At 45.7% G+C, this 26,789-nt stretch overlaps 1 protein-coding gene and 1 long non-coding RNA gene across 2 annotated transcripts in view; one reads left to right on the forward strand and one right to left on the reverse strand.

Moving 5' to 3' along the window:
- LOC147657862 (uncharacterized) overlaps positions 1–26,789 on the forward strand; it is a 76,984-nt gene that overhangs the window by 19,992 nt on the left and 30,203 nt on the right. The window lies entirely within an intron of this gene.
- Positions 14,651–26,789, reverse strand: part of Optix (optix) — a 44,242-nt gene continuing 32,103 nt past the window's right edge. Inside the window, exons 2-3 of the mRNA XM_003689533.3 lie at positions 16,015–16,410; positions 14,651–15,444 (exon numbers count right to left, since the gene is read on the reverse strand). Coding sequence (XP_003689581.1) covers positions 15,063–15,444; positions 16,015–16,410 — 778 coding nt within the window. The 3' untranslated portion in view covers positions 14,651–15,062. The remainder of the gene's footprint in view (positions 15,445–16,014; positions 16,411–26,789) is intronic.

Consider the following 26,789-nt stretch of genomic DNA (forward strand, 5'->3'; position numbering starts at 1 on the left):
CAAATACGTATGCATATTTAATTATCATTCCTCCCCCCCCCGAAATTCACAAGTTGCATCGTTAAACAAACATTACCGATAACTCTACCGAGAAAATTGTAGCACGGCCCCCAACTTCGGCCCCAGGTGCGCACATCGAACTCGCTTCCTGTTCATAAAATACTGTGCGTCTACAGTAACACGTTCCATCCATGGAAGAAGCGTCTACGGTCCGTAGCTAGGGGTACTTAATGGCTATTTAATTCCTAATCCAACCCGCGCACCAGCCTCGCCGACGGCGCTACTTTCGCAATAATCTGCGCCCGCCCGTTTCCCGTCTTCCTTGAAAACAGAAATACGGCAAAGACGGTCTAATCCACCGCATCTGGGATTCATGAATCCCTCTGACTCTTCCACGCGTCGCACTTCTGCCGCCCTCCACCACCTTCGCCACCTCTTTCGCTACCTCCTCATTCACGGGGCGACGCCGTGCCGCTACGACTCCCCCTACCCGCTTACCCGCTCTACCCAATCGGCCGACGGGGCTCCCACTCTTCCACTTTGTAGAGAGCTACTTCCATATTTACATGGGAGGTAGTCGCAAAAGCGAAGTTAGCGCGGCTAAGCTGATTTAAGCATTCGTTATTATAATTCTTGGAGAAGGAAGAACGGCGCCGCTTTCCAGTTTCAGCCGCGCTTCAACTTCTAGCCAACCACCGGAGGCGGGATTCCCGCTAAAAGGATGCCGCCCGCGCTCTTTGCCACCTCATCAGGCTAGAATTCTAATTTATCCTATGAATTATCCGCCAGAAATAAACTTCAACGTTCCCGTGATTACGTTCATTGTGACTGCTTGATTTCCCTTGTTTCCCTCCTGCGGTTTCTGGACGTCGCGTCCGATGATATTGCGGTGCGTCGTTAATTATCCCGTCGAATTATCGAGTTTTTCTTTTTTCGAATCTTCTTCCAGGAACGAATCGAGCGAGGGAAAAGTTTTTTCAATTCGAATTTTCATACCGAATTTTCAACTTTCGAAGAAAGCTCTTTTTAATGGAAGGAGAGAGTCAGAAGGAGGAACTCGGAGAACTGATTTATTCACGAAGGTAGCCACGTCAAGTTTGTCTAGTGATGATTCCTTGATGAATTTCGTCATTAGACGCTTTCGTATTAATTAACAGCTGTGAAGAATTCTTCTTTTTTTTTTTTTTTTTTTTTTTTTTTTCCGTTCTTCATCGCTTCTGCGGACACCGCGCGCGTTCCACGATAATTAAGTTCGGTATTCCTAGCACGCGTGGTAGTTGCTAGCCTAGAGGTATCCGTATCTCGGCCGGGTCGGGTCTCCTAAGTTCAAAATCCATCGCGCACGATTAATTTCCCGGGATCCCCTGGGCAAATTTCAGGCTGCACGATCACTTGGCCCGTTCGTCTGTCCGTATTCTTAATTAATAACCGAGGCAGCTGGCCTCAGCGCTGACGTCATTACCAAAGGCCTTTTCGCCTTTCTTCCTCTTACTCGTGTCCCTCGTTTTTTAATCCTCCCCTCCTCATCCTCCTCCTCCCCCGTTCCCGCTTATGAGATATCGCTAATATACATCACTAGCGCCACCAACGGTGTACCGTGGAAAGCCTTAATGAAGCCGTACACCCGTGCGCCCGCCATATTAAACCTAACCTCTCTAAGCCGACAATGAAAACGACCTGACGAGATGATCGCGCGGCTGGACGAGATGAATGCGACACGGCACCGTGAAATTTCCTAAACAAATGTCGCTCGTTTACACGACAACCGGCTTCGAACGCTATCGACGTAGGCTGTTCTCGTCATAAGGCGCGCAAAGAAAAACGCGACAACTCTCTTTTCACCGGTGTTACCTTAGCGTGGCAACGCGTGGCTCTCTCGAATCCGACTGTTGGCGGATGCACGCGGTAATGGCGATAATGATGATGGTGATAGAGGCTTTATGGGTGTTCAGAAAAACTGACGGTGTGGAACGTGTGCGGAAACGGATGAGATGTGTAGATACGGACGAGATACGTGCATCTGTGCTCCAAGTTTTTGCCAGGAAAAACCTGTTCGATCGAATTGCCGAATCGAACCGGATTCGATCGATTCATCGGCTCGTCCATTCTTCGTAATTTATTTTATTCTCGGCGAAAAATTCGATGAAACAATTTGATCCTTGTCAAAGGCCGCGTCGATCTCCGTCGATCCGTTTAATTTTATTAACCGAATGTCCAAAATTTCGTGCAAAATTTCGTGCTAACGCTAGCGAAGAGACGTTGATAGGAATCCGGAGGGAGGGAAGAGGCACGAAGGAGGCTGCGAGATTGGTATCTACGACCTTCCGTCGAGAATTCCTTTGGTGTCGCGGTGTTCCCTGCACAGAGGTTAGGGCTGGCCGGGCCGACTCGATAACGAATGGCCGGTCGTTACGGTAAATGTCTTACTCGAGGCCCCGAACGACCGATGGAGACCACTGGGATAATGATATTATTACGGCCATCTTGATTCTCCTGGGCCACACTATCATCATACGTCACCCGTTGCGTTGAATCCACGCCGTGTTACGGGCATATATTTCCTGGCGTGTCCTGGCCCGAGCAGTTGCTTTTTGCCGCGCGGTTACAAAGTATGATGATCCCGCGGAGACGGGCCTGATGAAATCATCAGGACGCGCCAGATCGTCCGTGGCTCGAGTTAATATCGACTAGAGACGCCTGCCAGGACAAAACGTTCCGTTTCTTCGTGCGGAATGAGGCAATTTGCTCTGCCGGACGGATGGAGGGGAGGGAGGGAGAGAGGAGGGAGGGAGGGAGGGAAGGTCTCACGGTGAGAAGGAGGACCTGCTGCAACTTCCGCAATCATGAATCCTTTCGCTCGTCGTCGAGAATCGTTTGGATTCGTTTCACCGGTTCGGGAAGAGAGTTATAATTGATTACAGGATAACCAAGCCATCCTGTAGTAGGACCAGTTTATCGGGAAAGTTTATTTCTCGAGTGGATTTGCGTGTATAGGAAATTGAGTGGTTGCCTGTCGGATCGCCGAAGTTGAGATTTATTCGCCTCGACGGTGAAAAAAAATGAAGAAAAAGGAAAAAAAGAAAAGTGAAAAAGAAAGGAAAGAAGTAAGGGGGGTGGGGGAGGAAAAAGAAGAAGAAGGAAAATCAACGCCTTCCCTCCTCTCCCTGGACTGGTGGTTCTCGGAATCCATTAGAGAAATCGTTCGCTGCTGGACCATTTTAAAAGCCGCCGGAGTATTGCTTTAGTTGGACTCGGTATCGATAAAGATATATATATATATATATATATATATATATATATATATATATACATACATTTTCTCCCGATAAAGTACGAGGATTGCGCGTTTAATCATCGTTTTAACAAGCGTCCGTGGCTCGCTCGTTTCTGGTTCACGCGACCGAGTAATTTGACGGAGGAAGGGCGGCCATTTTCCGAGAACAATTTCTTGCTTTTTGTCCAACCCCCTTGGAATTCACGAATTAAGCGGAGCCACGTGCCGGCTCCCGCTTCCTCGAACGCTTCGCTATATAATTATCCGCACGAAATGTATCTTTTAAGGACTCGGTTATAAACGCAGCCGTGCAGCTCGCGTTCGTTCGCAAATGTGGGTCAGCCTGTTTGTCAATCAATCCTTAATATAGCCTGCCTCCCCACTTGTCGTTTAGGCCACAGCCGCGACTGGGTCGTGCTTCGCGTGCACGGTTACACGTTGATGAGCGCGAGCTTCATTCTCTCTTCATTCAATTCTTCTCGACTTAAAAACTGTTTCGTTGGAAGGGAGGGGAAAGGCAAAAAAAAAAAAAAAAAAGGAGAAAAAGAGATTTCTACCAAATATCTGGTAGAATTTTTCACGAATTCTCATTTCTCTCCACTTGAGATGCGTTCACCTATCTATCCATCTTAACTGTTCTTCACGCGTCAGCGGATAAGTCGGACATCGATTTCGTTTTCGAAACGATCGGGACGAGATGAACAACGATGACGACGACGACGACGACGACGACGTTTAGCGCCAGGACAAGAGCGAAAGAAGCGACAAATTAACCACAAGCTGCGGCTTGACCTCATTGGCCGCCACGGGAGTTGGAATAGAACGGGGGGATACACAACGGGAGAAACAAGGAGAGAAAATGAGAAACGACAGAAAACTTCGAAGAAGAGAGAAGGGAGGTTCACCAGTCCCAGCATCCTCTCTGATGAATTACTCTCTGGTGATCAGTAGTTCCCAACTCCTGTTCCTCCCCATCGATCGCGTAGAAAATCCTGTGGAGGAAATATTCGTTATTTTGGGAACCACTGGCAAATACTGATCCGGATAATAGGAGTCCTGAATCCTTCGAGGCAATGTTCCGCAGACTTTCTTCCGGCCGTCACAATGTACAGAGCTACAAAACGAAGAATGTATATTTTACTCTGGAAATATTTACTTCGAAACTTCTGGTTTTATTCTCTCTCTCTCTCTCTCTCTCTTTTTCTTTCGATGCATCAGTCGAAAAATCAGAACCATCTATCGAAAGAGAAATTTTATTAAATATTAAATAAGTATAGTTTTTTAGAAATTTAAAATTTTCTTTCTTCTGTTCTTCAAGATATCGTTTCCTATTCCTTTTTTCTCTCCCCCTATTTAATATATCCTCTTGGATGCAACGTTTTTCCAACGCTAGAGTTCGTCGTGTAAAAAAAAAAAACGATGAACATGGTCGACGGCGACATCGTCAACGTCCTCGACCAACGATGCCTCACAATGAAACATGAAACGTGGACTCCGACCCCTCTGCCCTACCGGGGAGGAACTTACCGATTAACTCATCTATCAGAGGCATTGTTGCCCTCAATGAGAGGATACCGGTCGCGTTTATTATGGATATCGCGTTATTATACTAACTATACTACTCGCTTTTGTGCGGCGATATAAGTTTTCCGCTCGGTCGATTACCGTAGGGGCAGCATCGATGAACGTCAACGAGATCACGTTTTTGTTTCATATCGTACAAATCGATTCGACGATGAAAATTTTCATTTTCATTTCTTAAATATAAAAAGAATGTATTAGTTAGTTTAGTTAAAATGTCTTATTTAACATTTCAACCACAAACTTTTATCTCTTTTCAGATATATATAAAGTTTTTTCTAATTTTGATAACATTTCGAATATTTCAATAAAAAAGTCTTTTTGAACGGAATTGAAAAGGATAATGTATATCCTCGCTCACTCGCGTAGAAATGGATATAAATTGCCAGAGCACGCATTCCTTTCGACGAAGAAAAATATTTTTGGCCCAACTAGCATTATTGAAACACTGAATACTGTTTACCGTTCGAGTATTGCGGGCAATCTATCGCGCGAGTCAATCTGCAATACAACACGATGAAAGTCTCGCTATTATTAAGAAGATTTTAATCGCCGCCTATTAATGTCGCATTAAGAAATCAAGATTGATCATCTGCCGTGCTCGTTTATCCTTCCGTGTAACTCTTTTTTTCAAAACCCTGTATTATTATTATATCGTGGTCTGGATTCATCCGCGACCACCACCGATACAACCGTCTTTCTTCCATGGAGGATGAAGCGTTCGCACCGGGGATAATAGTTCGAGGACTAATCGTCATTAACCCACAAATGGTCTCGCGCGAGATTAATAAACGACCACGCGATACAATAGTGGTCGTGCAATAAAAGAATACTCGATCATTTTCGCGGGAACCTTTCAGGCCTTATACCAATAGAAATTAATTTCGATCGCGATAATCCATCGCGAATCCATCAACCAGAGATCATCTTCCTTCTCTCTCTCTCTCTCTCGATTATCCGCGCGAGATTAAAGATTCGATCCTTCCCCTCTCCCCTCCCCATTCCTTCGATCGTCCTCTCGAATTCGATTGAAAAAGAAAAAAGAAGAGAAAAAAAAGAAGAGGAAAAAAAAATATGATTCCCCTCCCCCCGGAACGATCAATGGACACAAAGATGTCGGAAAGATTCGCGCATATACTTTACCTTCTGCCATTGGATCTTGTCGCGTCGATCCCTGTGGTGGCGGGTTATACACCAACACCTCTTCAACAACGGTGAGAGATCAGATGTACATACACGGTTGCCGGATAAGTATCAAGTATACAGGTCGGGCAGATATAGTCGGCCAGTATCGACCGGGTAGCCAAGTTCAACAGCCAATCCTCGGCTGCGCGTTAAAACCACGCCCTTTATTTCGCGGTTGCATTAACCACATCTCGCTGTCTGTATTTAAGTCAAGCCGGGGATACTTAAACTTTTTCTCCGCCTAGAGAGAGAGAGAGAGAGAGAGGAGGGAATGGAGGGATGGCGAAGAAGGGAAAAAAAGAAGGGTTAAAAAGCGGTCGACGCAGAAGCACAAGTCACGTACGTCGAATTAGGAATCCTTGGCTCGTCACGTTTCTTTCGCCTGCTGATTTCTGTGGATCGGGAAGGGAGGGAGGAGGGGAGGATAAGATCGTACCGGTATCTTCGAACCAACACCTTCTCCTCCTCCTCCTCCTCGTCCATCTCCACCACCGCGAGAATCCTCCTCGAAGAGAGCTCTCTTCGGAGAGAAGAAAATTCTGATTCCGTGGAAGGATCGTGGTGGTATATATTTTCGCTTCGAGCTCGAAAGGGAGAAATTGGGGATGGGAACTGGGGAGAGGGGGGAAGGGGTTGTAATTGTTCGTGGAAACATACGTGTCGTTAACGAAGCACGTTGCACGAGTACTAATACAGGGAGGAGAGGGCGTGGATGGAGAGACTCACCGTTTAATTGAATTCATTCGATCGTAACGAGGAGGAATAATTACGTTCGACGCGCCCGTATACTACTATTACAAATCACCGAGAAGAAAGTGTCATTAAAAGCGACAGTAATCACGGATACCCGGGATTCCGTCGTCCCTTTGTGGGACGATTGATTGCTTTTATTGCCGCGAGATCGGGAACGGAATTCGAAGAAATCGATGGAATCCCCGATCGGTACGACGGTTTAACACACGAGACACGTTTGATCTTGTTAAACGGGCGAGCTGTTAATTAATCAGAGAGAGAGAGAGAGAGAGAGAGAGTTAAGGGGGATATTTTTATCGTCGAGATGCATCATCTTATCGAGACGAATGTAATTATAAAACGTTTCGAATATATATATAGGACGTACATACACGCTCGATCGAAAAGGAAGTGTGGAAAAGTGGAGGACGAGAGAAATTGCGCACGTTCTCGCGGTGAGGTAAATTATTTACCGCAATTCACGGCCATTAAAGGCCTCGTATTTATGTAAATAAGAAATTCGGCTGGTCTGAGAGAGGGAAAGGGAGAAGGAGGAAGGGTAAGGTAGGAGAAACTGGTCTCACTAGTGGTGCTCTCCGTTAAGGATATCGGATGGAAGAAAGTGTGTAAGAGAGAGAGAGAGAGAACAGAAGGAACAGAAAGCTCTCGTTAATGAGCTTCCTCACCCTCAAAGCTTTGAAAGCCGGTTACACTCGTCTCACCCGGCCCCGCGAAGCGAGAGAGAGTTGTTCAATTCAAAGCTTCCAGGAAATTATACGTCTGTTACCGTTCTATCTTGAAGTAAAGGCTCAAACTCGCCTCTAATAGCGGCAATAGCGTATTTTAATCTCGGTACGAGGAAGTGCATTTGTCATTTTCCTGTCGTACAAAAGGCTTCTCGCCTTAGAAGCTGCAATTTGTAAGATTATTCGTTGAGCGCGATTTAACGGTGACACGTTGGATACGCGTTGGGCGAACTTTCTTCCGTCAGGGAGCGAAATCGGTTTCGCCGTTCCGTGTTTGTATATTTCCGTAATTGAAATTGTAAGATTGTTATTATTATTATTATTATTATTATTACGTCCCTGGACGATGAAACGCATCGTCGTTTTCGATATTTTCCTCCTTTGACAAGGATGAGCATTGAGGTGAAGGGAGAAAAAGAGAGAGGTTTTGGCGTGCATCGTTGACAAACGACTTTAAAAGTTTCCCCGATAGTTGGACGTCGTGTATCATTGGACGCGAACGTCTCGATTCTCTCTCCTGTTCGTGGCATGGTTGCCTAAAAACGGGGCATTAGAAAGAGCCATCTGGACAAGGCACTTCGGTGCTAAAGTATTTCACGGAACGGGGAGTTTCGACTTGGCTGCAATGCCGTCACGGCAATTTCTCTTGGGGGATGGTTACTTACAGTGTTGGCTTAAACAACATACTTAACCGGGCTACTTAGTACTCACGGCCGCAGACGTACCCCTTGCAATAATAACATTTCACCCCCTTTAATCCGTAGCCTGCTGTTAGTCCTCGGCTAAGTATCTGCCCTCCTCTTACCCTCCATTCTCGTTCCATCGCTTTTCGAGCGAAATCAAAACACGGAAAAGCCGATACAGTTTTGCGTAATACCCTCGTCAGAAACTTCCTCGAAATGTTGTCGGTCCTGTTGCTTAGGAGGGAGAGGATCGCGAAGGGAGGGAGAGGGAAAGAAAAAGGAAAGCAGAGAGATGCTTTTCGTGTATAAATTGCAACGACAACGAAAGCCCAAATTAATCGACGTTACTATTTACGATCGTTCGTCGATATCGAACGAATGAAAATTTTTTATCCAATTTTTATCCAATTTTCTGTCTCGGTTCGAGGAAACGAACGAAGGTTTGCTTTGAATACATTAACAAAAAAAAAAAAAAAGAAAAGGAAAAACGATCGTTCGTTATCGATCCACTCATTTGGATTTCGAAAAATCAGATCGATATATCGATCTACGTTATGCGTATGGTCGAAGATTAAGATAACGGATAAGCAGGCTACGGATTCCCATAATGTAAGTTGTGCAGAGTTAGAAGATACCCCATCGAACATAATACAACGTAAACCCCATAGTGCTAAGCAGCTTAGTACCTCGCAAGGGCAGTGACGCCTGACATATCCATATATACCGGGTCCAGATACCAGTGACAGCTCGGACATAGATGTCCGATGAATTTGCTTCTTACCATAGAAAATGTGTTATTTACGTCTATCTTTTGCAAAATTTCCACATGTTCGAATCGATTAAATTTTTATTTTTCGCCTAAATTTCTTTCAATCCGATCCTTCCCTCGAATTCATCATTGTCCGATCCGATAACTGGGCGGCGATCTATCGTCGATACATAATAATCTGTCGAGAAACGAAAATGTTTTTCACCCAGTTATTCCAGTTAGTCAAATATTATGTTTTTCTCATGAAGTTGACGCAGGCCGTTCCGAAGGGAGCAAGGGTGACGCGTGACACACCCCCATTGAAATCCTATGCACGGGATATACTTAAATTAAACGGACGCCGGTGTCGCATTATGGTCCAAAATGGCAAGTTATATCTAACCTCTCATTAACCCCCGTGTGAACTCGGATACGAGACCCCTCGATGAAAGCCGACACGCCGATTTTCGAATTCGTAATTTGCAATGGGGGCAGTTTATTATGGGTTGCAGCAGGTCATGCGATATTTTTCAACCGATCATAGATACGCACGTCCGCCATCAGAAAATTCGTGAGGAAGAATCGTGAAAAAAAAAAAAAATTTCTTAATTATAAACTCGTATATATATATATAGGGAGGGGAATAAAGTTCGGTCGGTTTCTAATTTTCACGCGTGAGAATATTGTTTATATATATATATTTTCTTTTTCAAATCAAAATGCGATTTATCGCACGTACCGATCACCGCCATTCTCAATCCGTCACGAAATCTACCGATTTCGTGGCTTTTCCCTTCCCCCCCCTCTACTCGCACCCTTAAGCAGCTAAGAGCCCATGATCTGGTCGACGAGGAAGAGGCCGGAAGAGGAGATCGAAAATATAGAACGTGTGCACGAGCGAACAGGGGGTTGTACGAATACAGGGGATGGAGTGAGAAAGATCCGTAAAGCCTGAAAAACTTCTTACCGCAACAATGGCGAGTAGCGATTTTAAAAAGATCCTACGAAGATTTACCATCACTTTCACACCTCTCCATGGCACCCCAACGCCTGTCTAAGACCTACAACAAATACCTGGTGGGCATCGTAATCTCGCTAAGGCCTCCCATAGTGGGGCTCCCTTGTGGGCCCCCATTATGATTTTCGCGGCATTGTCACGGTGTCGAATCTGTCTACAAATAACCACTAGAGAAATGGTTATTCTCTGTCGATACTCTTCCACGATCCGCTCGCACCCTCCTTCTTCCACTCTCCCGCTCCCAACTCCGTTTCTCTTTTCCCTCTGTCGACGGCCCCGCTTTCCCTCTCGCCCGCGCTCATTCCGGATTCTCCCCCCATTCAGAGTGGACTACATTATTTTGTTGTAAGGCCTCGACCACACCGTATTATCCTAACATCTAAATCCGGACAGCTGGATGTCTATCAGAGTCTCTCAACCAGAGACCGCCTCGCGTTACTAATAGGCACGCCTAGCTTCTCGGTTTATTTATTGTTCAACGCATGTTCGCTACTCCCGATAACACGATCCCGATAACACGATGGTGAAACGTGAAAACTTTTTGCACGAAAGTACAAGAATATCATCGAATCGATCGAACGATTTTTGCACGAACGATTATTTATTCGATTATATTTTATTAAAAATCGAAAGCAACGGTATTGAGATAGCAACTTATTATTTAAAATTTTTCTTTAATGTTAATATAATAAATTTATTCGATAAATTTTAATATATAATAAAGATATTTCATCGGATGCCTACGATGGAATACCTGTTATATCGAAATCCAGTTCCATTTTCACCTTCGGCTGAGAACCATTTTCTAATGAATGTGGCAGAGGTGTTAGAGCAGCAACTGTCAAAACACGAGCGGCAAGACGACCGTGGCATCCAATGTGCGACAAGGACACGAAACCGGGGTAGACGGAACGGTCCTTTTTCACGCCATATTGGGTACATGTGCCTTGAAAACGGTACACGGAACCGATGCGTATCGATAATCGCGATATTCATCCTTTCATTTTCCCCGCTACGAAATTCTTGCCGCGCGTGTACGATACGATACGATACGATACGATACGAACGAGGCATTGTTCACGTTGGCCGTGTTTGTTGCACAACGGTTATCCGGCCTTCCGCTCATTGAATTGCAGACGATGGTTATCAAGAAGGCCAGGACGGATGTTTTTTTTAAAGGAACGGGCAGAAACCAGAAATTAATAACTCGTTTAACGCTTGGCTCGTTGTATCATCGACGACCAGCAATCCACGCTCCTATTTATCAACATCGTGTTATAAATATCCGCGCGATATATTTATTCACCTATATGATACGGGTAATTTCATCCTCGATCGAATCAATCCGATCTTTCCATAAACGATAAAACCAATCATTTCCAGCGTTATTCCACACGTATAATACTTCGATTCAATCATGCGACGAGACTCGTGCGCGAGAATCGTTATCCCGACGACCAAGGAGCAACTTTCGAGCTCGCATCGATTATTGGCCGGCCGATCAGGCGTTACGCGGCGATTAGCTCTCTCGAAGCTCGCCTCTAAACACATTTCGCACAATGACCAGTTTCAATTACGCCAACTTCATCGAAGTAATTTAACAACTAGCCGGGCGCCCAGGGATCCATTCCCTCTAGTAGCCTCTAACGGCTCCATCTTCCAGCGAAGAATCCACCCAGCTGTCGAGAACTTTCGCCAACCGAGGAGGGAGCGTGCGAGAGAGAGAGGCTGTGTTATACGCGTTACCGTACGAGAACGAGAGAAAGCGGATGAAAGAAGACGGGGTGAGCGAGAGAGAAAGGGTGATACGCGATATCGGTGTAGCGAAGGAAAGACGACGCGCACGGTAGACAGGCGAGAGAGAGAGATAGAGAGAATGGAAGGGTGAGAGGAAATATATATATATATATTATATATATATATAGAGAGAGAGAGAGAGAGGAAAAGAGGAAGTGGTCGCATATGGAACATCGGCAGGCAGGGTGGAGTCGACGACGAGGACGGTTAGGCGTGCGCTCTGGGCATATCGGCTTTTTGGAGAGTTCTTGGTCGATGTTCCTGGTTCCTGGTTAACCCGCGGGATCGGTTACAAGGCAACCCGGCCACCCGATTGGTTCATTTTGTCAGCGACACCCGCCCACGCCACGTTATCGCGCAACTACCTCTCGCTTCCTATATCCTTCTCCCTTTCTCTCCATACCCATCTCCATATTTCCTCCTCTCGCCGTGGTCGTGTCGATAACCTCTTCTACGCTTGATCTCCCTCTCTCTCTCTCTCTCTCTCTCTCTCTCTCTCTCTCCTCTATCTCTCCCTCTTTTAGGCACACGCTTTTAGCCTTCCACTGTCTCCACGACGAGTCTCTCTCTCTTTCTCGCTCCATCTTTCTCACCCCTTGTTGCGTGTTTCTCTCTGTCTCCTCCACCTTGCCACGCTCCTTGTCCCTTCACGAATCGTCGACGCGCACCCATTGACCTTCGAGCGAAAAAGATTCGTGCGTTTCGAACGAGCGCGACCTCTTCTTCGTATTCCTCCTCCTTCTCCTTCTTTTTCTTTTTTTTTTTTTTTCCTTCGTCTTCGTCCCTTTTTGGGTTCGTTAACAGAGGAGTCGGGTGACTCTGCGAATTCGCTGGTTATACAGCGTATTCCGTGGGGAGGAAGGTGAGGAGAGGGGAGGAGGCCCCTTGCCAGCAGCCAGTTTAAATTGTAGGAAGGACGCGCGGCCACCTGAATTGCCTCGGCTCTCTCTCGCCTCTCGGCGAGAAGTTATTTTAATTGTTTCCCCGCACAACACCCTAAACCGCGGTTCTCGTTCGACGAAGAGAAGGCTGGGCGGCGAATTATCCCGCGGAAACAACGGGCGATATTGATAGATCGACACGGCGAGATCCGGACGAAATGGTGAAAGGGGAGAGGGGGTTGTATATGATAATCGTCGAGGATAAATCGTACGTAACCGATTTGAACCGGTTAACTCGTTAATTCCGGCCCGGCGTAAATTTGACGAATATTATTAACGCCGTTAATTTCGAATTTTGTGGATATATTGGAGCGGGGGTTGAGTTGAGTTGAGAATCGATTCAGGGATAATTAACGATAATTGAAGACTCACTCGGTGATAGTTTTTGTTGTAATATCATAATAATCTGTTAATATATTTTCGCGTGAATGTATTTACAGGCGCAAATAATATTAATAATAATTATTAATAATATTAATAATAATAATGCTTCATCTTCCTCTCGTATATTTATATATGTATAATTCCGTGTTAATAGTCTTTACGTAAGGTAGCTATGTATACATGGGCTGTGGTAGTATGTTCATATTTATAAGGTGGTAAGGGCCGATTATACAAGAAATTCTGCTAACGTGTTGTGTATTCTCGTGTGTATCTACAAAGACAGAAGGGGGGGGGAAGGGGAAACCACCGTGTTCGCACGGTTTCTTCATCATCATCATCATCATCATTCTTCTTCTTCTTCTTCTTCTTCTTCTTCTTCTTCTTCGTCCTTCTTCGTCTTCTTCCTCCTCTTCTTCCTCTTCTCTTCCAACAAGGCTCGAGTGGGTCGTCGATCGATCGATCGTGCTCTCCTCGACAATCGTCCCTCGAACCGCGTGTAACTCCACGGAGAATAAACGATTCCTTCGGCGACCGTGTCGAGAGATTAAGGAAATTTACAAATTGCTAATCCCTACTTAAGCTAGAGGGGGGGAAGGAGTTTCGCCAAGTATCTTAAATTAATTCGACCGATGCTCCGTCTCTCGTTCCATCTCTCGTCCATTATTTTTAACTCGTTCGTTCACACGTTCGCGTCCACTCGACAGCGTACAACATTGTGCGATTTCAATTCGGGAAAGATATCGTTTAGACAATATTTAATATTACAACAGATCGGTTCGTTTCGTTGGATCGAGTTACAAAGTGGTTGTCAGCCCGATTTGTTCGACGAGTATACGCGCATCTCTCGGTTGTATCTCTCGGTTCATTCTCTCGACGTTCTAAGACGAGATTAGAAGGCTCGCTTATGATACGATTTTATCGGCTGAACAACGTTACCTCTTCTTTTTTTTCTCTCTCTTTTTTTCAAAGCTCGGGCTTGTACGTCTCCAGTCGAACGTGTACGTATGTCCTCGAATCAATTTTTACCACTTCCATTCTCATCCGAATCGATGGATTTAAACAGATCACGTTGACGATAGATCATGTAAGCACGTACGTTTGAATTGACGACGAACAACAGTTTCAGGCAACGATTACACCGAACAACATCTTTTTTTTTTCTTTTTTTTTTCTTATCGAAAGCATCGCTATGTACAGACTACACAAAAAGAAGAGAGAGAGAGAGAGAGAGAGAGAGAGAGAGAGAGAGAGAAAGAGAGAGAAAAAAACCGAAAAGAAAACACCACTACCACTGAGTTCGTTAGCGGATCGATCTCGTTTTTTTTTCGTTCAACGAAAAATGTACCCATCCTCGCGTGGCCGTCCTCTCCTCTTCCAATGATTTAAGGCTATTTACACGTGACGATCACTCGCTCTCTCGCATCATCTTCATCTAATTGCACACGTCCGCTCCCGCGATCCATCTACGCACAATCGACCAGAAAAATTCTAGTCATTGTCCATATCGCGTAACGATATTAATTAATCGAATCCCTTCCTGTCCATTTTTTTTCTCCATTTTTTTTTTTTTTTTTTTTTTTTTTTTCCGTTTCCTTCTTCCTCTCTGTCACTTGAACGCGAACAATCCAACGCGAAACTTTTGATCGTTAATAATATTTTTTTCCCTCGAGGGGGGGGAAAAAAAATTTCAATTTCCTTTCATCATTTTATTATTATTATCCAACAAATTCTCCTCTCCCTGCCGAACTTCATCCAAGGAATCTTTGATGAATGTTTTTGAAATCGCATCGAATTCGAAATCTTCCCGTTTCCTTCTCTTTTCACAAAACCTCGAAACGTTTCTCGAGAAACTGATGCTCGTCACCGCTGATGGACGTCACCACCGGTTTCCCCGACACCCCGACGGCCCGTCCATCCTTCTCCTCCCTCGTTCCCCTCGAAATCGTGTCTTCCGGCTCGTCATCCTTGTCGTATCACGCGGGCGAGAACGGTCTGTGGATCTGGGGCGGTTTCGGATTGGGCGGGGGAGGTGTGGCGACCCTTATCAACCCCTGGCCTTGAGACTGACCCTGAGGAGTCTGTTGACTCGACGGCGGTGGTGGGCTGCCCCGCGAGGAAGGCGTGTGAGGACTCGGCACTGCAACCCTCAGAGGGCCCGTCACGGACAGGTTCGTGGCCATTAATGGCGGGCTGTGCGCTTCCGACAGGCTGTCCGACAGACGCGAGATTCCACCATCCGAGAGCCGCGAGCCATCCGATATTCGTTCCGGCAGCTGGTGCTGTACGTGGGGATGGTGAAGCAGGCCCTCGTGCGGATGCAACCTCGGGGGTGGTAGCCCCAGAGGATCGGGTAATCTGGAATTGGAAAGATGCAGCTTTCGGATCGGTGTTTCCTTCGATCGACCTCCATTCCTCCCTTTTCTTCGTTAAATGTACGTGGTTTCATGCGTGTATACGTCGATAGAGATAAAGTTTAATAGTTGAAATTGTGAATAAAGTTACTTCGATGTAATTTGTTCTTAAGAAAATAATAATAACGAAGGATAATTGTTGGAACGGTCGAGTGATTATGCGAAAAAACGGATCAATTATGATAGCCACGGATAAGCCACGATTACTTGAAGTAACCTTATTCGAGATTTTTAACTAGTTACTTTTTCTACGAGTTAATCTTCGACTCTGCGAAAAAAGTATTTAATAATACGTGAAAGTAGTACTAAATGCTATGATAAATATATATAACGTTGCTTTGTGTGTTCAATGTACGATTAAATACTTATTTTCCAAAAAAGATATTCGATCGATCCATATATATAAAATACGCGAAACATAAGCGCTGTTCGAATATCTGTTTCGAGATCGAAGAGAACGAACGAATCCCGATTAGCGATCAAGAATCAAAGTTTTTAAAACGCGAGGGCTCACCTGGATCCGAGATCACCCCTGGGCCCCACAGCCTGGAACGGGCTCGTTTCCGTCAGCCTGAAGATTCCACCGCCCGAGATGTTGGGATGATTGTGTTGCGGGCTGTGCGGTCCAAACCGGAAGCCCGTCGGCGGGAATTTGAAGGCCGTCGCGTGGTTGAATCGAAACTGCGATTGGGAAGGATCGAAACGGAAATTTAAGGATGGCGGAGGCAGGGGACCAAGGGGCCCGAGAGGAACAGGAGATGGTTGATGAGTTGGCGGAGGTGAGGAACTCGGTGACGCGGGCGAGGTGCCGCCGAGCGAGATATCCGAGTCCTCCGAATCGCTGCCACCCGGACCTGGACTCAACGCGCGCCGCGTATTCCCGTTTCCTGTCCCAGATTGCTGCTGCATTCTGAAACACAACGTGGAAGAATCCTTTTATCTCACTTTTCGCTGCTTTCGCATCGAGATCGAATCTCGCTGAACGCGCGAACTCACTTTTCTTCGAGAGTCAAAATCGTGCTAATTCAAATTTTCCATTCAAACATTTCTTTATTTCATCGTTGACATTAGTTCTAAAGGTCGAGAAAATTCGAATCTCCCGCGCAAATCTTTATTTTTTTTTTTTTTTGCTAAATTCGAATTTTTCACTATTTCATTGTTAAATCCGTTTTTTTCGTTCGTCAGAGTGAAGTCAAGAAAACTCGAATCTCCCGCGTAAATCTTTCTTTCTTTGTTTTCGAATCATCGTTAATTTATTTGTTGTGACAGAAGAATTACGAAACCTTGGAGAATTTATTTTGGCGGAAAAAAAAAAAAAAAAAAAAAGAATTCGTTGGAATATCTTCCACCACGTGCGTCACCGTTACTCGTTCGAGGATCGCTTACTCGAGCATGCGTCTCCCGTCGAAGGGTTAACGAGAGAGGTCGAACGATTATTGGTAGCAAGTCGGTCAGCTCTCGAGGAGTAGCGAAGGCTCGCGTAGGCGCGTTGTAGACGCACGATGAGAATTTCAATTCGTTCCCCGACCTGGGGTAAAGCTAATCTTAGCCTGTTACTCGGCACTGGAAAAACACTTTGTTTCCAGTCATCGCCGCGGAGCGGCTATAATTAATGAGCGGGCTCATCCTTCCCAGGTGAGCACAAGGATTCACGGGAGAGTGAACGACGATTCTCGGGCGACGGGCTCGTACAAAAGAAGGATTCACCTCATTACTCGAGAGATTACGGATAGATATAGAGACGGCTCGCACGAAAACTTCTCACACGACTCATCCTTCGTGGTCAGAGGAGATAAATGGCGAACGTGGTCGCGGCACGATCGGAACGGATGTCCCGACTTGTCGACAGGAAAGTATTACTCATCGCCGTCGCCCACGGCCGAGTTTTTAAACGCTCGGGGCCGCCATTATCGAGAAAATCCATATTATAATTCCACATTTTACCGACGAACGTCAATTCCCTTTTCTTTTCTTTTTTTCTTCTTCTTCTTCTTATCCTCGAAAACGGAATAGAAGAGGAAGAGGAAGAATTTCCAAGTGGAGTACGCGAGATGAAAACCGCAAACACCTCGAACTTAGGTGAAAAATAATTTTTCCTTCCATCGGGTAATCGTGTAAACGCGGAAAAGGAAAACACGGTGAAGGGGAATTTACTTTGAGCGTGGAAAACGCCGCCACCTCCCGATCCGGTATTAAGAGAAAGGAGAATCATTCGCCAGTCTGCCAGAGACAATGAGATGTTGTGGTCGCCTTAAAAGCCTCTTCGCTCCAGATCGATTCAACTCCGGGGCTCCTGAGATACTCCCGTATTTTCTTTGCTAATCGAGTTTCGAGCCCGCACTGTTACCACGGTAACACCTCGAGTGATTTCGAACAGGTTCGCTGCTCGAAACGAGAATCGTCGGATCGTCCGGATGCTTCCTCACGCTCCGAAAAGAGAGGAGGGCGGTCGGTAGGGGACTCTCGAGCTGATTCGCCTTTTTAACGTGGCACGCCTGTTCTAACGCTACCCAAGCTACCGATCCTCTCCACGCCTTCGCGAGCGTATAAATTCTTCACTTTTTTATATATCATCCGATACAAAAAAACCGGGCGATGTAACAATTTTTTTCAAATTGAAAAGAAACGTTCGATAAATTTATTTTTCCGTCGATTTTCTTCATGTTCTACTCCGATTCTTGACAGGGCAAGGATTATATTCGTCTACGTAGAACGTGGAAAGTATTATAAATCAAAGACTCGAACATTAGACGAATAAAGAAAAATATATATAGATGTATCGTTTCTCGAGTAAATTGTATTATCGAACATTGTTATTTAATTTCATCTTAATCGTTGGCACTCGTTCACAAAAGAATGGAAAGAAGTCGTATCATTTTTAATATTTCAAGTCAAAAAAGATGAAAAGATGAAAAATTTTCTCAGCTGTTATTGTAGCAGTACTCGTCGTCGCGTTGAATCACCTTCCCTTGTAAATCTGACGTTTCCTTCGCACTTTCTCCATACAGAAATATATAACGAGACGTCAATTTCCCTGACGAAGGTATGAAAGCGATTTATTCGATTCCGGGGACACAGAGGAGGGTATATGTATAAAGGCGGTGGAAACGCGATTCGTGTACAGGCCACTCTCACGTGGACTTTTTTCTTTTTTTTTTTTGAAACGCGTTGGACACGGTAATCGAACCCGTATACCCCTTCCTCTTCCCCCCTCCTTCCTTCCTCCCATTTCTCTCTCCTCCCCCCGCCCCCGTTTCGTTCCTTTTTTTCTTCAACGTGTCTCGCATCAACGGGACACTCGACGCGTTTTAATTATGCCCCAAGACCGCTCCCCTTTGTCTTGGCCCTTTCACGAGACACCCGCACGAGCGGGCGCGACTTATTATGTGCCAGCCTCTTTCCGTTTTGTTCCGCTTCGTCCACCGATCGTCCTCGTCCTGTCCCCCTATTCAACGCTTCTTAATGTCGTGGCATTAAAGTGCGGAGGCTCGAGCTCACGGTGTCAATTTTTCCCTCGTACGAACGCAAGAACAAGGTATCGATTTCCTCGTCACAACTCGGGCGAAAAATTCGAAAATTCACTTCCTCGCTTTCTCCGCTATGCGATGGCTATGCGTATAATTTCCGCGAAACGCGACTTGTTTCTTCCCAAAGAAAAACCGAGAAACCCTTGACTCATCATCTTCCTCCCTTTCTAAATAAATCCTTCTTCTTATCATCGTTTGCGAATCGATTTCGAAACGCGAATAATTAAAATTAAAATTATAATTAGAATTAAACATCGTATCATCAAACCGCGTTATATTGTTTCCGCGGTTAACGAAGGATATGCGGAGGTTCACGGTTCGGTCGCTCGTTAAAACTCGACCATCTCTCCACGAAAAAGGGCCACGGTTCGACGAATTTTGCTTCTCTCGCTTCCCTCCTCCTCTCTTTTTTTCTTTTCTCTGTAACGTACACGTATAATGTATTCGCGTCCACGTATTGACGGCGCACGCGTTCGCCAAATTCGAGGCGTATTCGCGTGGCGAATCGAGAGGCGATCGCCGTCGAGGCGGCGCGGCGCACAGGTGACGAGGTAAGTTTTCGGCGGTGGCGATGATTAAAAAAGAAATTCATCAACCCGCGCGCCCGCGGGGAAAGTATCAGGTGCAAGGTGAGGGAGAATCGCCGACGAGGATGCCGCACCGCCGTTAAGTATTTATGCCGCATGACGAGTCACTTTTGTATAATCCCTTCTCTGAATACGCGTATACGTTGTAGTAAAAGTATTATGCACGGAGAGGACGGGAAGCGGCAGGGCGGTCGAACCGTGACGGAAGCTACTGTAATTACGCGCAAGATGGTCGTCCTTGTGGAACCCGATTGATCCCCGATCGAAGAAACTTACGGTGAAAGGATCCCGCTTTTCGCCCCGCCACTGGCAGCCTCTTTAAAAAGTGATTCCATCTTTTTCGAGTTTAAACTCGCGGTTTAAACATCGATACTGTACTGTCCGTAATTTATGCGTCAGGGATCGATTTTTCCACACCGATTCTCCAATGTTTTTGAATTTTTTCGCGAAATATTTTATATATATATATATATATTGGTTAAATCGAATAACATGAATTTTTGCGAGAATTGATATTAATATATCTCGCTCAGGTTTTTTAGGCTTTTTATTTTCATTCAGATTTTCAAATAGCTATTTAATAAATAAATGGATGATGTTTAATATCGGGAATATCTTGTAATTTTAGCAAACTTTAATAAAAAAAATGCGAGGGTATTCCGTTCAATCCGATAAAAATTGCATCTTTGAAACGATGCTAATCGTCCTTCTCTCTCTCTCTCTCTCTTCTCTTTGTATTTTCGATAAAAGACGATTTCTTTGGTAAAAAAAGAAAAAATAAAAATAAACCTATAAAACAAATAAAATTAAAAATACAACGGGGAAAAAATGCAAAAAAAATTCCATTTGCTTTGATAAAATAACACCTTTAGAAACATTTCCAAGCCAATCGTTCTTCTCTCTCTCTCTCTCTCTCTCTCTCCTCTCTTCGATAAAAAAACCGATTTCTTTCTTTATAAAAATAAAGGCTAAACTGCAAAACGAACAAAATGCAAAGAAATTTCGTTCAATAAAAATTGCACCTTTCAAAAGAATACCAGAGCCAATCGTCCTCTCTCTCTCTCTCTCTCTCTCTCTCTCTCTCTCTCTCTCTCTCTCTGTCTCCTCTCGAAACTAGTTTCTACGACTCTTCCCAGGTCAACAACAAAGCGCGGAAGAGAGAGAGAGAGGGAGAGAACAGGATAGAAAAAAAAAAAAGAGAACACTTGGAGAACGATCAATTTCAACCTCGATATCAGAATCGGATCTATCCTCAACTCCAATAGAGTGACGGGGGATATCATTTTAACAGAATCTACCCCCGTGTCGAACACAGAGAAAAAGAGAGAGAGAGAGCCGATTAAATTTTTCGTGTCGTCGTCGTCGTCGTAGTGCGAGCCGACCTCGTACTGGCCCCCTCCCCCCCTCCCCTCTCCGTACCCCTCCTCACCCTGGCGAACCCTCGATTTGGACCAACCCCGTGCCATGCTAAATACTCGGCGAGCACAATGGAGAACATATCATTCGAAAATCTGAGCTATACGAGGGCCTCCACAAAAGGTAACTGGATACCGGTACGAGGAGGAGACTGCATGTGAACAGAGGGCCCGCGATTTCGAGCGAACCTGGACCCCCCCCCTCCCCCCTCCCCACCCACCCCTCCTACCACCCCTTACCCTCGTTCCACAGCTTTTTTTTTCCTCTCTAGCTCATTTTTAATAGCCGCTAATAGAGACGTTAAAACGATACGGGCCCTCTTGGTCGACTCGGTTCCGATGCTCATATTCTTTCCTTCCCCGCTCTCTCTCTCTTCCTCCGTCTCTTGTATACGATATATATATATATGTGTGTGTGTGTGTGTGTGTGTGTGTGTGTGTGTGTGTGTGTACATTCCTTAAAATATAGTTTTCCACTCTCGATTATGTATGCAATATGTTCCGTTTCCTTCGTGTATTAGAAATCGATCAGAGAACGAGATATTTCAAGGGGGCACGCGGTGGAAAGCGTGGCGTTGATTTCCTCGTGAAGTGAATCATCGGGCGGCGAAGCGATTTGTTTGCTCACAATGTTACGCTGTTATATACGCGCGAAAGGAAATGAAGAACGCGAGGTTGTTGGAGGAAGAAGCGGCGAGACGAATCGTGGCATCCGCGCTTTCGCGAAAATTTCATCCTCGACGAGTTTCTTCTTTATCGGCGTGCGAGAGCGAGGCGTCTGGCAATGGGCTCGGAACGAGGCAATGAAAAGCGTGAGGCTCGTTCTCACAGGTAGCCCGTGATTTGCAGTATTTTTAATCCGGGCCAAGGATCGGGTCGTCGTCGTCGTCGTCGTCGTCGTCGTTGTTGTCGTTGTCGTCGTCGTCTTTGTTCCAACATGGCGTCTAAAAGCGAACGAGAGAGTGGCCTCGTTTGCGGCCTCGATCGTTTTCGTCTTCCTGTCGTCACCGGGAGACGACTCCTGAGAAACTGCTGGCAAATGTTTGTCCCCGGACAAAAGAGAGTATCCATCGGAGAAGAATCCATCGTCTCTCGTCCGTTCCGCCTGTTCCGCCCTTCGAAATCACGATCTGTTTAAAGAGATTTTTAAGAAAAACGATCCTCTCCCTTTCTCATCTCCTCGATCTCTCTCTCCCTGTTTTCGCTCGTTTTTTTTTTTTTTTTTTTGTTTACGAGAGCGTTTTTAATAGCGATTCATTTATTATACAATGACAATTTAGAATTTATTAAAAAAAAAAAAAAAAAAAAATCTCTGAATCACTTTAGTATACACTCGTACACTTCAGGAAATTTTTAACAAATTGGAGAACTCTATCGGCGATTATTTCGTTCGAAAAATATGAAAATATTGAGAAGAGAAATGAAGGATGAAAGGAAGGAAGGCGCACTCGAAAAATGTCTGAACGACCTCGAGGAGGACATTGTTTCCCGGGGCAGGAGCGATTCTTCTAGCAGAAGAACGACAAATAATTTCCTACACAGGCATAGACATTTCGAGTGTTTGCCGAGGTCCTCCATCGAGGCATCCGCTCCAACCTGACCGTTCCGTGGGAAAATCCTCGGAAATTAAATCCTTGCCTCGGCCTCCATCCTCCAAAGAGGATGCCCCCGCTCCAGACTAATCCCGTTGTTTTAGGCTTTCCTCGGGCTTGCTCCCGGGGAAAAATTACTCCCGGTTGGTTAGTCATCGCGGGCAACCCCGAAAGCGGAACGCGGCTACTACTAAAATTCTCCAACGAGTCGTAGAAAAAATATTTGCACTCGACCGAGATAAATGAGCGAAAGAGGATAATTTTCTGTTCAGGCGGCGGTGGCGGTGGCGCCTCCTCTTCTTATATATCGTCAGTTTCGGAACTCTCGAAGACAATTTACTTGGATCAGTCTAATGATCCAAGAGGCCAATTAACGATCATCTTTTCACGGGCAATGGATCATTATATCGAATCTTTTCGTTTCGTACACTTGTGTCGAGACGTTTCGTTTCCGCTTGGATTCCGAGATGGATCGAGCAAAAGAGCCTGTTTACCCCTAATCTCGATATTCGTCGACCGTGAATCTTTCTATTTTTTTCTAATATTTTTTCTTTTCTTCCTCTCTCTCCTGAGTGAAAGAGGCAGATTCGCAGCGGTTCGTACAGGGGGCACGCTCTCGATGAGAATCCGGCGTCTCATTTAATTTAATGACCCGTTTTCGAGAAACTTGGGTCGGCCCGTACACGAGAAATCACTTGGTAAATAATTAATGTGTAATCAGAGTTTGTGTGCATGAGTGAAAGGGTCGACGGCGACGAATGCGTCGGTGGAATGGCAGTAGCAAGGGCGCCATTCGAGGCAACGCGAGAACGAAGGGTGTTTGCCAGCAAACACCATGGAGGACCTCTTAACGCATTCTAAACCTATGCGTGGGGCTCTTTTCGTTCTTCTTCGGGCAAAGTGACGTGGAACGGCGAGACGGTATCAGGGAAGTGGCGGGAGCCTCGTGCTCGTCTTTTAATTCCTGTTTCTGCATCCTCTCCGAGAAATCCGGCGGGCAATATTTGCCCGAGGAATTCCGTTCGAAAACGGAGTTTCCAAAGTACGCGCGTAACCGTCCTCTCTCTCTCTCTCTTTTTTCATCCCTTCGATCGATTTCCTCTCGAAAAAGCTCGGAAAAACTTTTCCGCGCGTTTCTCAAAGGTCGAATATCTTTTTTTTTTTTTTTAAACTCGAAGATAAGAAGCAGCCTCGAAGACCCGAAGGACAGAAGAAAGGATAAGAGAGAAAAGCGGGGAGAAGTTTCGCGAGGGAAGGAAACGAGCGCACCGCAATCGCGACGTCTCTCAATTATCAGCACGGGGAGAAAGAGAGGAAACGTTGAATGGCATCCGATCGAGGCACGCGCCGTCGCTCGGAGACCTCTCCGAGATTCGAGAGCCCTCGAATTGATTCGAGTCCCGTGGCACACTTCGGGGCAAATTAAGTTTCGCTTCTGAAATATGCTCCTTCCCCCTCCCTTTTCTTTCACCCACCCGCCCTCCTCTTACCCCCCTTCCCCTCCCCCTCCCCCTCCCCCCCGCCCTCCTTCCTTCACCGCCATTCATCTTTACTTGTCTTTCGATCCGCGAGGATCGGCTCCGGCGGACCGTGGCCGCTCCACGCCGTTGCGAATCGCATCGGGAGTGATTGTTTTGCCGGCAAAAAAGTCGACCACGACTTGTTACAGGGAGATCCGCGACACGCCGAAAGAAAGAAGAAAAAAAGAAGAGGAAGAATCTCCTCTCCCTCCCTCTCTCCCCCCCCCTCCCCATCCATCTCGATTTCTTCGACGTTCTTTCTTTCTTTCGGACGAGAGCGCGTGTATCCCGTGTGTATATACGTGGCTTCTAAAAGGGAGCAAAATGTTGGACAATAGGGAGAGAGGGAGAGAGAGTGTATCGAATTGCAGAATAAAAATCGGTCGTCTCGCCGGCCGGATGAATGAAGGGGATAGATGGGTGGATTTAATTCCTAATACACGGGCGGGCCCCGTAGCGAGCGTAGAGGAGCGTAACTTAAGGAGGTCCGTGGAGCGTTAGCGAAGCGAGAAGGAGGACGGCCGCGCCCGCCTCGCAAAAAGAGGAAATAGCCCCCGGTAACCTCTCGTTTGCACCGGCGCACGCTCAATTAACCATTTCCAGGGAAAAAATTCGCCGGCCAAATTCTGCGCGACAGCCCGTGAAGTCCGCGGCTCGTGTTCACCGCGAGGCAACCGAGCTCAGGAGCGAACTCGGGATGAGAGGGAGAGGTAGAACTAGTAGAAGAACGAGTAGAAGAATCGAGGAGAGGGAGGAGAAGGTGAAGGAAATGGGAGAAAAAGTAAGGGAAAGCAAGGGAGGAAGGACGATTGTGAAGGTAACCCTGTATCGTTTTTCAAAGAACCTACCACTGCCTACCCCCTTCGTTTCTTAACCTCGACTTTCGCTTCCATCTCTTCTTCCTTCGTCCACCTCCGTTCTCTCTCTCTCTCTCTCTCTCTCTCTCTCCGTACATCGAGGATCGTACCGCACCGTTGGGTATAAGATTTCACGTGTACGCGGGGGATAGATCAGATTGGCCTGGCCTTAAGCCGTCGCAAATTACCCCGTAAGCCTTTTAGTCGCCGTGTGTGTGAGTGTTTTGCTGGCTGCACCCTAAACCTCCGTCCTATCCTACCTTTCCTATCCACGCCAACCGCGCCCTCCCTTCGCCTCCCTGCTACGCGTTATTATTTTGTTGCCCGGTAATATCCCCTCCCTCTTCCCCCGAAACCCCCATGGGGCTTTGCCCAGGCCACTCTAAAGGGAATCTAACCGGAGCTCGCGGTCTAGGAGGGAGGGAGGGGTGCACAGAAATAGTCGTAAACTCGGCGAATTATCAATCGGGCACCGCCTTTTATCCCTTCCAAGAGCGACGACAACTTTAAATTGGACACGAACCGTTTTCGAACGCTTAATGAACGAAGAAGACACGATTCCTTCGCGTATTTTTTTTTTTTTTCCGTGTGTTTCGAGGTTATAAATATATTAAAAATTCTACGCAGTGTTGTTCTTGTAAAATATTATATATTGAGATCGGAGGAATCACGGCGGAAACAAAGCGATAAAACTTTAGATTTTGTGTTTTTTAATTAGAAGAAGAATTGTGGGATTTCATAATTTTGATTAATAATTCGAGATTATTTGGGGTTGGACGAATATGCTCGGGCAACGAATCAAAGTGTTGGCGAGCTCGTTAAAAATTACGAACATTTGTGTTGTTGTTGGATCAAGAAAACGTGTAATAAACGTGTATTTCGTGACTGGCTATTCAGTTGCTAGCCCGATAACGTGATATGATACACGCTAGAGCATTTATTATGCGCGTTAATAATTCCGTGGTAATTACGTTTATTCAGTGTTTCAGTAAATTGGTTTACTTTCTCGATTTGTTCACATTTTTATATCTTCAGATCGTTCGGATCCGACAAAATAATTTCTGTGATCAGATCATACACGTTATGTGTTTCTATCCAATTTTAAAATATACCTTATTTTAACAATTATTTCCCTCTCCAGAGTTCCTTCCTTACTTGCTCGTAATTCAGCAAGGAGTCAGTAAAAAAACTCCATCGAATTCGACTCTTATATATTTAACGTTCTTTAAAAAAAAAAAAAAAAACCATTTTGTCTTCTTTTTCAAACTATCCTATCCTCGCTGATAGAAAACCTAGCGATAGATCGACGCGACACAAAATGCACGATACCCAATTTTGTCGAAAAGATCGATCGAGATTGTTGATTACCAATCAGCCAAAGAGAGTGGAAATTTCAATTTGCGACCCATTCGAAACCCAAAGAGTCCAAAAGAGTATTCAGAGAAAACGGTATAACAGGATACGGATAGCTGGGTAAATCTATCTTCTTTAGCCAGCATCAAAAGGCGAAGACGCGAGGCCCTCGGGGCGGTGGAGTAAAAATTTAACGCAATTCCAAGTGATTACCACGGGCCCTGTGATACACCCCTTAGCGTATCCACCCCTTGATTGGCTTACATTGTCGATGCTTAACTGTTTCATGCACCAGTGACCGACTAGGGGGATATCATTGCGCGCGATAGGGGTAACGTTTTCATAGCCCCCGGCGGGGGTGGGGTGGTGCCCGCCGTTGTCGTCGTCCTTGTCCTCACAGTCATTGTCAAGATTCAAATGTAAAAATCGTAACGGGAC

Source organism: Apis florea, unplaced genomic scaffold (genome assembly GCF_048593485.1).
Source record: "Apis florea isolate Af1SG1 unplaced genomic scaffold, ASM4859348v1 contig_2495_pilon, whole genome shotgun sequence".
In the NCBI taxonomy this organism is placed as follows: Eukaryota; Metazoa; Arthropoda; class Insecta; order Hymenoptera; family Apidae; genus Apis; species Apis florea.